Source organism: Eubalaena glacialis, chromosome 2, assembly GCF_028564815.1.
Source record: "Eubalaena glacialis isolate mEubGla1 chromosome 2, mEubGla1.1.hap2.+ XY, whole genome shotgun sequence".
Lineage (NCBI taxonomy): Eukaryota > Metazoa > Chordata > Mammalia > Artiodactyla > Balaenidae > Eubalaena > Eubalaena glacialis.
The window spans coordinates 147,918,008-147,930,368 of record NC_083717.1 but is presented as its reverse complement, the minus strand read 5'-3'; the positions used below and the strand labels follow the sequence as shown (position 1 = coordinate 147,930,368).

Below are 12,361 nucleotides of genomic sequence, written 5' to 3'. Positions count from 1 at the left end.
AAGAGAAAAATAGATCTCAGGAAAATTTTTAAATGCTTAGGTATTAGTTATTACAGAAGAAACACTATTTTAAGGACTGTTATGAGTTACAAAAGTTCCATATGCAGCTATAAGCAGTTTTAGCTATATTAAAATCAACACTATATTCTTGTGGGTTGTATAAATTGCTATTTTGATCAAATTTTTAATAGCTTTTTATGCCATTTGAAAATACCATTGTACTATGTGACCATATAATATGATTGTACCTTTAAAATCTTTATAATCTGTGTTTTATGTAATTTTCCTTGTTTACTGAATAAGCTGGTTCTTGATACCAGATACTAAACATTAGAGTTTCAATTTTTTTTTTAATGAGAAAAAAATGATTTAATTCTTCTCCTAGGGTGACATCACTTCCATTCCTGAACTTGCTGACTATATTAAAGTTTTCAAGTAAGTACAAAAGAGGAGGAATTCCAAATATTAATGAATAAATATCAGTTTTATAGCCATGTTCACATTTTTGAAATTTACTCTTGACTGGCAAATGAGGGAAAATAACCATCTTTACCAAATTAAAGTTGCAGTACTTATTGTTTTATCTGATAAACATTTTCCTTAAGGTGGGGGAGGAGATTGTGTAAACCTAGAGGGATTGCATCATGCAGATTCTGAAACATACAGTGGCATATCAGTATAAAGCATCCCATCTGGGTGAAAGCGGTACATAATGAACTGCTATTGTCAGTGGCTGTTTCCTTGTTTAGAGCCCCAGAATCTATTGAATTCTATTCATTTGTGGATGGGACATTTTATAACAAGGTTCCAGTGTATCTTATCTAGACTTTTGAACAGTCGATCTAGTCATACTCCACAGAATCAAGAGCGCTAGGCATTAAGGCAGAAAGAGGAAAGGAGGTGATGTGGAATATAAGATATATAAAGCCATTTTGGAATAAACCATTTACTGTAGGTGAACATACAACAGCTCCACATATGTAACATTTCTGAGCTAATGGCACAATTTCAAATGCTGCTCCCTACCCCTACTTTGTTCTCCCTTTACACACCTTTTTTATCTACCTGCACTTTTCCTTATCCTCTCTTCCTCATGCTTCATGTTTGACATTGGAGTGACAAGTTAAAGTCACCACTGAAATACATGCCTGAGAGAGAAGCACTTCCCTCACTTTAGTCTTGCCAGGTAAACTTGCTTGTTTAGAGAGGCTCCAAAGGCAGCCCTATGGACATCACGAACTTGCAGGTAAATTACAGGACCTAGGAACCTTCCAATTATTGACATTTACTTCACCTTTATTTTCCTATGTTTTCCATGTGACCTGCTAGTGATAGGGACAGCTAGAACTGACAGAAATACTGGAATGTTTGCCTTACTGTCTTCCTCTGCCCACTCACTGTAAGATCTTCCTGAGTAGATTCAGAAAGGAGGGGCAAATCCAGTAACAGCAACATTGAATGTAACACACTGGCCAAAAGGGAACTGAATTCAGCATATGTAAAACTTGGTCTCAGACTTTTAACATTGTGAAACTTTGCTGCTAAAACATAGCATTGATAAAGTTATTTCAAAAGTGTTTTTTTTTTTCTTCTAATTCTGTTTGACACATAGGCCAAAAAAGCTGACTCTAAAAGGTTACAAGCAGTATTGGTGCACCTTTAAAGACACATCTATTTCTTGCTATAAGAGCAAAGAAGAATCCAGTGGCACACCAGCTCATCAGATGAACCTAAGAGGTGAGGAAAGCCTTGGAATGACCAATATTGATGGTGGAATATCTGTTAGCTAATATTCAATAAACTTTGTCTTGCTGGGGGATAAAGTTTTTTAGTTTTTTAGTTTCTTAACTCCTTTAGGTACATTTTTATGTTTAGTATTCAATTTCACATGAATATTTTGTTGTAATCTCTGTGCAGTCCTCACTTGAAGTGTGTGATTCTACTTTTATCCCAAGTAAACTTATGATGTCTCTTTTCTGTTCTTCAGTATTAGGACATTTAGGTTTTCCTCATTCTGTAGGAGCTGCCCACTTAATTTTCAGATTCTGCCTCATTCTCATCTGTGCTGTAGTCATCTCCTCCCAGTTTTTGCTGGTTTCTCCCTTCCTCATCAGCATCCTGCTCCTCTTCCTGACCTTCACTGGTAACAAGCTGGTCCAGCTCAGGTCCCCAGTCTCTTGGTTTTCTCGCTCACCAGTGGGTTAGCCACCTGTAGGGTTTAGCTGAGTTCTTCCCCTTTCCCAACACGTCTTCCCTGCACATTTTCGTCATCTTCAACACTGCTCTCGTCCTGGCTCCTGGGGCAGCCCCAGGATACCCCTCTGAGGCTCCTCCTAGCTGATGACCTGAATCTCATTGGTTTCCTCTTATTTCTTCAGATCCAAAGCTGTCTCAAAACAGGGGCTGGTATTTGAGGCACACATTGCTGGACCTGTTTCCACGGTCCTGTGGCAGCAGTGGCGGGCTTGCTTCCTGTGGCCCAGACTGAGCCTGGCCGAGGGCTCAGAGCTGCTGGTTTTGGTCTTTTTTTTTTCTGTTCAGGTCTGTGGAGTTACAGCTTCATCTTGGTTTTAGTGAGTTCTGTTGGTTCTTCATACTGCTCCTTCACTGCTCTCATCTGTTGGATGCACTGGTTCAGGTGGTAGGAGAGTTCCCTCTCCAGGTTGGTCTGGTTCTTCTATGGCTGGAAGACATCCTGCTGCCTCTTTCTGTGATTCTCTGCAGCCTTTATCTGGTCTTGCAGATTGTTCATGAGCCTCTCACTTGCAGTGATGTTACTTAAAACTGCCACCTCACTTCCAGTTTAGATACCACTTCCTCCAGGAAGCCTGCTCTCCCACAGGCTCCCACAGCACTCACTGCCCCCGTGGCACCCAGCATACTTGGTGGAGGATGCAGCAGATGGGCTCCTCACTGTTCCAGACTCCTTTTACTGTGCCTTCCCTTACAGCAAAAGCTGGAAGACTAAAATACATTTTCCAGACTCATTTCCAGTGAGATTTAGATTCCAGTCAGATGCATTCTTGTGAGACTTGAATTCCTAACTGAGTTAAGGGGTTGGAGAGGCAGTTAAGAAAGGAGTTAGGTGCTTCCGGGCTCTGGAGTTACATCTGTAGATCTGTATTCTTAATTTTTCTTAGTAAATTGTGCATTAGTATATTTTTAGTATATTTCAACAAGATGTCCAAATCTCTACCCTATCTCTACTCTGCCCAGTAGTCATCTGAACTATTGCTGTATCGTTACACACATTTTAATAAATAGAAAGACCTCTGCCCTGGGTAGATGATTGCTGTGCCCATGTGTTGAAATTCTGTAATTTTCCTAAAACTTCTAGTTAAGACTCACTGTCTTTTTCTCTAAGTCACGAGTTTAACTTTTGAGTCTTTACCATTATTTGTTACTCTCAAAATCTATTGCAGCTGTCCTCTTGCTTCCCTTCTAAGCTGCTCAGGACCAGCTGCAATTATCCACTCTTGATTTAGAGACTTAATCTGTCTTCTGGGCCCTGTCTTCTCTGTCCCCCGTCTTCTCTGTCCCTATTACATCCTTAGTCTTCTTCTATAACTGAGAAGTTAAGTCCTGCTGTGGAGAACAGCCTACAGGGTGTCCTAATCCCACTTCTCCCAAGTCCTCCCAAAGGAGCACTTTTCTAGCACATCACACTGGTGAAGGTAACACTAGACTAAGAATCAAACGGCCTAGATTCTGCTCTGCCACTAAACTAAATCAAATGGCCTAGATTCTGTTCTGCTCTGTGATTTTGGAAAAGTAGCCTATCTGGACCTTAGTATCTTCCTCTGAGTAATGAGAGTATTGGACTGGATGCTCTCTAAGGCCCCTAAGATATCTAAAATGCACAGTTCTAAAAAGTGCAGTTCAGCAGATGCTGATTGATCTTCTGCCATGAACTGTGCCAGGTACTAGAGACAGGAGCAAGAACAGATTATCGTCGCATCCTTCAAGATGTTTAGAGCATGTCAGGAGATAAACAGCTACAGTTCGGGCAATAAATAATACTTTAAAAAGTAAGCAATAGATCAGAGGAGCAAAGAGGTAAGGGTGCTGTATCAGTTAGTCTTCAGTGACGTTGGAGAGAATTAAGAGAGATTTCGTGGGGGAAATAATGTCACAGTTAAGATCCAAAAGAGAAAATTGTGATCTGTGGAAGGTAGGAGGAGAGTTGGTAAAAGAGACTGGTGTGCACATGCGTGGAGAGAAGCATCAGCAATCACAGGGCGGGTTGTGCTTCCGGAATATGGAGTTTAAGGGGGGAGGATGAACCCTTCCTTCATAGCTGTTGAATCCATTCCTGCTAACTATGAGAGGTAATGGCAGAAGAAATTGGCAGGAATTAGAGGATAAAATTGTTAAGTTTTTTAAACTGGCAGCAATGAAGTGACACTGAAAGATTATTATGAAAATGATGGGATCCATCATATTTATATTGGCTACAGTGTAGAGGAGTAATTTTAGAGCAGCGATAGTGATCCAAATTACGTTTATCAATATGGGTGGAGAAAAGGGCGCAACTTCATTAGATTCTGAGGAAGTTCGATCAACAGACTGGGTGATTGACCTGGGAGAGGCTCGGGGAGGGACTTGATTCTGGCTTGTATAGCTGGGTGGATAGGGTGATATTGAGACTGAGAATATAGAAGAGATGAGTTTGGGGAGGAAGATGAGCTTAATTTAATTGGGTTATTTTAAATTTGAGGTGCCGGTGGGGTATCTGTTTGGAGCACGGGCGAGATCCATGCTGCAGATAGCGATGTGGTAGCAGTTAGTATTAATGGTAGACGTAGCCACTGGAATAGTTGTCTACAATATGAAAAGGCTAAGAGCAGAACCGTGCAGGACACCCATGTTTAAGGGACAGGGCAGATTAGAGGAGGAGGAACTTGCAAGGGAAATAAACCACAAAAAATAATATATAGGAAGACCATGGAAATGAGGCATGATGGAAGTTAAGGTAAAAGTTGTTTCGAAAAGGACAGTGTAGTCAATAGTGTCACATGCTACAGAAAAGTAAGATTAAGCCTCCATAGGATTTAGCTACATGGAGGTGGTTAGTAACCTTGATTAAGAACAGATTCAGCAGATTTCAGTGGGCTTTTAAGTATGGGAGCCAAAGTACAGTCACTGAGAGATACATAGGAAACAAAGACAGCTTTTTGATGCACCTTATCTGTGACAGAGAAGGAGGAAAGAGGGCAGTAATAGAAGAGAGAGGTATAAGGTAGAGGAGAGAGGCGTTTTATGGTTTAAGATGAGAGACTCAAGGAAGTTAAATGCTGATGGAAACATCACAGTAGAAAGAAAGGAAGGGAGGTGGGAGGAGAAGATCTCTGTGATGGAGCAAGGTTCCTGACGGGTGGTAGAAAATTCAGCCCACTCGGACAGAAGAGCCTTGGGAGGAGAGACACCTCTTCCACTGTGTGGAAGCAAGGGCAGCCAGGTTTATCTGCTTTGGTGGCAGGAAGTTGGGGCACCTCACTTTTGATGGCTTTCGTCGTCTTGGGAAAGTAACGTGTGAGGTTGTCCCCTGAGAGTGAGTGGCATAGGAGGCCTGAGACGATGTGAAATAAACATTGTTGAGAAGGTCTGTTAACACAGAAGGCTTGCCAGTGTCAAGGGGCAGGCTAAGGTTGGGAATTTACGAATTTCTGGTGAAACTTACCTGCTCAGTTTTGTGATTTTTTTTTTTCTCTCCCCCTTTCCCTCGTAGAGTGCTCAGCAGCCAGAGCATAGGCAAGTAAGTGGTAGATGGCTGGGTTGAGCTAGGGTGAAGGTTTTGCTGAGTGTGTATAATGGAAAGACAGTGAGTGTGGGGAGTTGGATGTGACAGCTGGTGCAGCGGGGTCCAGGCTGGACTGCAGAGAAGGAAGAGGTGGAAACATGATGGGGAGAAAGTGATGGGGTCACAGGATTGGGTCTCTCAAAGAACTTGAGGAGATTTAGGATGGAAGATTGTGATCAGAGTGGGCTGTTTGCATTTAATGCTTCAGAGGACTAGTAATTGGGTTACAGTGAAGTCCAGCATGTTACCATGGAAGCAGGTAGCCTGTGCTTGGAGCAGGCATGGGGTGAATACTGTCTGAAATGTGGCTACTGAGTGCCTCTGTGCTTACACTAGTGCCTGAGTTAACACTCACTTGGTCTCTCCCTTTTTAGTTTTTTTGGTATTTTACTTTAAAAAGAGGTCTAATTATTATGGGCTTGGGTACTTTAAATCTACTTGCATGATTAATGAAATTTGTGGAAAAGATTGTGTATCTTCAAACATCTCTGTTTTAACTTTGAAGGTTAAACACATTGCCACACAACTTCCTAATTGTTTCTAATGATTGTATAGGAGTTAATGTGGTAGCTATTTATGTGGAGTAAATGTTCTAAAAAGAAAGCAAAGAGGGGAGAAGGTCCATCAAATGAATGATTGAAGTTAATTCTGGAGAGGAGAGGATCTCTCCTTTATCTAACATGTTCTGTTTCTTTTATATGATACTTAAAACATTTATGTGATGGGGAAAAAAATGACAATTTAAACATATGTTCTTTTTGTGTGATAGATACGTAGAGGTTTATTATCTTGTTCCTTGTACTCTCTGTGCCGGGAGAAGTTGCTCCAGTACAAGGAGAAAGGCAACAGCAGGCCCTGCTAACAGTTTACATTCTTCCTCATAGAGCCTACTGGATGGTCTTAACACGTATTGAGGGTGACATGAACTAAGTACTAACAGTTGGAATACTCTTTAGGGAGCTCTGACATGTTCATTATCTTATTGATCCTTACAGCATCCCTATGAGGTAGAGTTTAAGGTCAGGATATTTGGGCATAAATAAATTGGACATGATTATGAAGTGGTTGAGAAGGGTCTGGAACCCAAATCTGTCTGCTTGCAGAGCTCTTCTTCACTATATTATACTGGTTACTAATTTATTCTGACCATTGTCCCATTATCTAACTGGGTATATACATTCAGTAAATCTGTGTTCTCTTCTGTAAAGCCACCAGCTAATGGTTAACAGAGTTGATTACATGGATTTTTATAATCCATAAATGTATGTATTCCTGAAAACTTGCCAGTAGAGTGAAATTCTGCATGCCACTTATTTTCATACTGACTTCCCATGTATATAAGTTTATGTTACCTTCTATACCAGATGGACTCCTAATATATTGTGCTTACAGTTAATTTTTCATATGTACAAAGAAATGACTAAGAAACTATTTTTGTTCAAATGATCACCCTCTGAATTGAACTGCTTGTTAAGTATTCCAACACCCTGGAGTTTTGGAAGGAGGCCTGTGCCCAGGAGCATTCAGTTGAATCAGGAGATCCTATGCTTCCCCTCCCCTGTGCCATTAAGCTTCTTGCTTCCACACAGGAATAGGAGAGGAGAGCAGTTGAGTTAGGGAGCAGTGGGGTCCTAAGGAGGCCCTTATATAGGACTCCAGCTCAAACTGGGTAATCCACCCGAAACATGCCTTTTTTAAAAAGCATCATAAAAGTCATTTATTCTGACCCAAACACAATTAAGTTAGAATTTAATTATAGAAAGATATTTAAAAATCCCTGTACATTTAGAAACTTAGGGAAAAAATCCCAAATAACTTAAGATTCAAAGAACTGAATGATATTAAAACAATACATATAAAATTTGTGGGATGGAGTGCAAGTGTTTTTGGTAAAATATCCTTTTAATAGGACTCTTTCCTTCTCTTCTCAATCAAGGGCCACAAACTCTGTGCAGTTAAATCTCTTGTATATTATATAGATATGATTCTTTGCTCCACCCCCGGACAAAATTACTGCGCATAAAGAATTTATTCCCTGACTTAGATTCCACGACAGCAAATTCAACATGTTAAGATGCCATAAAATGAGGGCTGCCTATATGGGCTTGGGATTTCTTAAGAGTAAATTTGATCATTTTAATAATTTTTTTACTACAGGGTGTGAAGTTACCCCAGATGTGAACATTTCAGGCCAAAAATTTAACATTAAACTCCTCATTCCAGTTGCAGAGGGCATGAATGAAATCTGGCTTCGTTGTGACAATGTAAGTTTTCTGATTAAAAGTAAACCTCAGTTTTCTTTGCTTCCTTACTGAGTTGACCATTCATTCTTATATTTTATACTCAAAGGACTATCATCATGTGATAGATTTCAAACCTCAGTATTTCTTTTCAACAGGAAAAACAGTATGCACACTGGATGGCAGCCTGCAGATTGGCCTCCAAAGGCAAGACCATGGCGGACAGTTCTTATAGCTTAGAAGTTCAAAATATTCTTTCCTTTCTGAAGATGCAGCATTTAAATCCAGATCCTCAGTTAATACCAGAGCAGATCACAACTGATATAAATCCTGAATGTTTGGTGTCCCCTCGCTATCTAAAAAAGTACAAGAACAAGCAGGTACTTGATTCATTTTACTTCATCTGCTATTTTCTGCTGATTTGTTTTATAATTTTCTACATATACTTTAGCTTCCCCCTCTTAAACACAACTTTTTCGTTTTAATTGGTAGTCTTAATTTCATATCAGGTGGTTAAAATATAAAATAAGAAATAAATAGCTTTCAGTCAGTTTAAATTGGTCATTTAAGAAAAGCCTTATTATTTTAATATGAAAGATAATGAGGTGGAATATTGGGAGCATATTTATTCTAAACAACCTGAGGAAATCACTCTGCTAACAGGATGTTCTGTAAGTCTGATCTAAAGCACAGCCAGCATTTCCCAACCAAATCTGTGATGACTCTTCTTGCTGTCAAAATTGACTTTTTCAGCTTTGGAAACAAACTTTACGAGGGTAGATATAGTCCACGTTGAACATTGTCTTTTCTTAACATTAACAGTCAAAACCTAAGCAACATTTGCATAATGTGACAAAGTTTGGTAAATTTTCATTGAAATTCACTGCTTTTGTTCCCTCTGTTTAGAATTCCTTTCCTGGAAATTAATACCATAAGAGGATTGCTGTTTAGGAAAAAGGTTCTTTGGTACAACATAAAAGGTTCTTTGCCAGGGGCGTTTCACTTGGGATAGCCCCCAGTATTGTCTACACCCAGCATCATGCCATAAAAGGAAACGGCTCCAGTTTAGGAGGGGAGTGAAGAAGAACTTTGAAATAAATATTTCATTTTTATCTAGTTTCATTTTTATTTTTGTTAAGGAGTAATTTTAAAACATTACTGGAAAGGCCCAGTGATATATCCAGAACACTTACTAATTCTTAACTTTAAATACAGTCTTTATCATATGGATCTGAAATCACTTAGCTAGAAATGTTCAGAAGTTTTAATCACCAAGTATTTGTCTTTAAGTTTCAGAGGTTGTGTAAACTGTATGGAAATGGTCTATCCCACGGTCATATGATGTGGGAGTAGTGAGGAATGGAGGAAATGCTGCCCTGGGGAGCTTTGTGGAATGTAGATTGTAAGTTAAAAAGGGAAAGTGAATCGAGTTCTAATTTCATTTTTTATTCTTAGTTAATTCATTTAAAAATTATTTATAAAGAGACTTGTTTCTAAAAGTGGATTCATTTGCCTTCAAAGTCAATGAATAGTTTCAGATCTTTAGCAATCTCATTTCACTATCAGGTATTAGGAAAAAAAGATCTTAAAGTATAATTGTGAAGATTGCCAAATGTTGGTTTAGTTGTCAGACAGGTATTGTTTTCTCAGAAGCCTTTAAAATGATAGTTTTTGCTTTAAAAAGGTACTTTTCTGTTGGTGAGTTCTTGAATAGATGTCAGCTAAAAATTCTCTTGAGAACAGAGAATGTGTGACTGTCTTTAACTGGCAGGATGGCAGTATGTGTGTGGTCTGAGATTAAGGATCTTTCTAGCCCTGTCTTCCACATTGGCATCTTATCAAAGGCACATTCTTTTTGAGTTCTCCTTTCCCTAACTAGACTTGGAGGTTGAGTCATATTATTGCCCTGACACCTAGTAAGTGCTGAGAAGCAGGAGTTTAGTTTAGTTGTGTCAGGTGCTGTACTAGTCGTTGGATATATTGCTCAGTAATTGTTTGTTAAACTGTATAATCCAGTGGCACTCCGGAGTCAGGTAGGTCTAAGATGTGCAGGCCATGGGGTCATTCAGCCCTACCAGGGCATAAAGTCTTTGGGTCCATCAATATAGCCTTTGTTATAGTTAATCTACTTTAATTCCCAAAAACTGTATATTAATTAAATTTGCTATGCATATTTTTTACATAGATGACTCCCAAACTGGATTTTAACATTTTAAAGGAAAGAATTGTTCTACGTTTTAAAGGATAAGAATTGTTCTTATCCATGTTAATCCAAATTGAAATGGACCAATATGTTTATAGCCACCACTCCTACTGTAGTGTATGGCATATTTTTATTTTCCCTTCCAGGAAAAAGGATGCAAAAAACAGATGGTAATTGAGGGGTTTGCTTTTCTTGTGTAAATAAAAAAAACAGTATGGTCACTGCACTTACTTTATGCCTTCAACTTATTTCTGAAAAGCGGTGCATGGATATATTATCTGACTCAATATGAGACAACATTAAAGGCTTCTGAATATTAATTTTTATTTTGCTACTAAAATAATTAGCTTTACCCTAACCAGTAAGAACTGGTACATGAGGGGGGAAAGGTTATTTGCTCTTAATTTTCTCCCTACAAATTTCTACCCTTAATTTTAGTAACACTTAACAATCTAAAATAATGTGGAGTGTTTCTTAGTATTCTAAATGGAAAGTAATCACTGCTTTCTCATTTTCATTTTCATGCTTGCGTTTACTTTGCTTGATTTCCGTCTAAAGTAATTTTTTGCATGGTTTTTGGCTGGAATTTTGGTTTGCAGGTTACCGCAACTTTTTCTTTGCTTCATTGCCATTTTTTCTGATTGCCTTTTTTTCTTTCTGCTTCCTTTTTCTTTTCCTCGCATTGCCATCTACAGCCAGGCTATATAAGAGATTTGGTAAGTTCTCCATATTTACAAAAAAGAAAAAGAAAAGAAATAATTAAAAATATTTAAAGCCCTAGCTACAATCTCCCCTCATGGATTAATTTCCTTCTACTCTTTGAGGGAATAGTCATCCCAAACTGAGTATAATTTAAATTAAAAAATTAACCTTTCTAATGATTGCTTTAGAAAAATTTTAAAGTTATTACAGTGATTTCAAGTACTTTAAAGCTGCTAAAATGTATATTATTCCTGCTAGAAACTTGTATGCCAGGTACTCATTCTGATCATATATCTTGGTGCTGTGAATTTAAAACCCGTCATGTATATGAGGATTACAAAATATAGTTTTATAATGCAGTATCATATGTATGTGTACTTGAATATGTCTCAAGAATGGCAGTTATGCACTCCTAAGAGTTCCCTGTTTCTTGACATATGGAAACTAAAATTAAGAAAAAATATATATTGAGGTTTATTTTGGAAAGTCATTATTTTACTAAAATTCCCAAATGTAGCTTCAGATATTTTCTAATTCCAACTCTTGCAATACATAATTTTGGGTGGGGCACATAATTCAATGTTTTAATCTGTTTTTGTCTTGATTCTACCATGAAAGAATAATATCTAATGGTAAAGATGATGTTTAATCATGTTTAGATAACAGCAAGAATCTTGGAGGCCCATCAGAATGTAGCTCAGATGAGTCTTATTGAAGCCAAGATGAGATTTATTCAAGCTTGGCAGTCATTACCAGAATTCGGCATCACACACTTTATTGCAAGGTCAGTGGTTCTACTAAGCACCTATGTGTAAACCTTAATCTGTGCCTTTTTACTTAATCTACTTCATTTAATTAGAGATTAAACATTTAAAGCTACCTCCTGAGACCCATTAACCTGTTACACAGTAAAATTTAAAGACTGTTGGAATGTATTTTCTATACTTAAAATTGTTTCATCAAAAATTCAAAATGATTGCATTTCTGTTTTGTGCAAGAATAGCACTTCTTTTAGAATTAAAACACACGTGTCTTGAAGAAAAACAGACCAACATGTCCCCCTCCCACCCCCAACATGTTTTAAAACATTTATTTATGTTTTTAATGCTGTAGATTCCAAGGGGGCAAAAAAGAAGAACTTATTGGAATTGCATACAACAGACTGATTAGGATGGACGCCAGCACAGGAGATGCAATTAAAACCTGGCGTTTCAGTAACATGAAACAGTGGAATGTAAACTGGGAAATAAAAATGGTAAGCTGTAACTATGCTACTTGAATGCGTATGTAGTCCGTCTGCTAAAAATGAATGAATTAAGAAGAAAAAGGCCTATAAATTCTGAAGATTATTTGTACCATTACCTCTTAAAGTGTAAAACGTGGTTGGTTATTCTATTCATTTCCTCCTTAAACTTG

At 38.2% G+C, this 12,361-nt stretch overlaps 1 protein-coding gene and 1 pseudogene across 1 annotated transcript in view; one reads left to right on the top strand and one right to left on the bottom strand.

The window, feature by feature from the left end:
- Positions 1 to 12,361, top strand: part of FERMT2 (FERM domain containing kindlin 2) — a 73,089-nt gene that overhangs the window by 58,593 nt on the left and 2,135 nt on the right. Inside the window, exons 9-14 of the mRNA XM_061180846.1 lie at positions 386 to 435; positions 1,613 to 1,737; positions 7,958 to 8,064; positions 8,199 to 8,420; positions 11,605 to 11,729; positions 12,059 to 12,200. Of these exons, the coding sequence (XP_061036829.1) occupies positions 386 to 435; positions 1,613 to 1,737; positions 7,958 to 8,064; positions 8,199 to 8,420; positions 11,605 to 11,729; positions 12,059 to 12,200 (771 nt within the window). The remainder of the gene's footprint in view (positions 1 to 385; positions 436 to 1,612; positions 1,738 to 7,957; positions 8,065 to 8,198; positions 8,421 to 11,604; positions 11,730 to 12,058; positions 12,201 to 12,361) is intronic.
- On the bottom strand, positions 1,872 to 2,880 carry LOC133085778 (Golgi membrane protein 1-like; annotated as a pseudogene).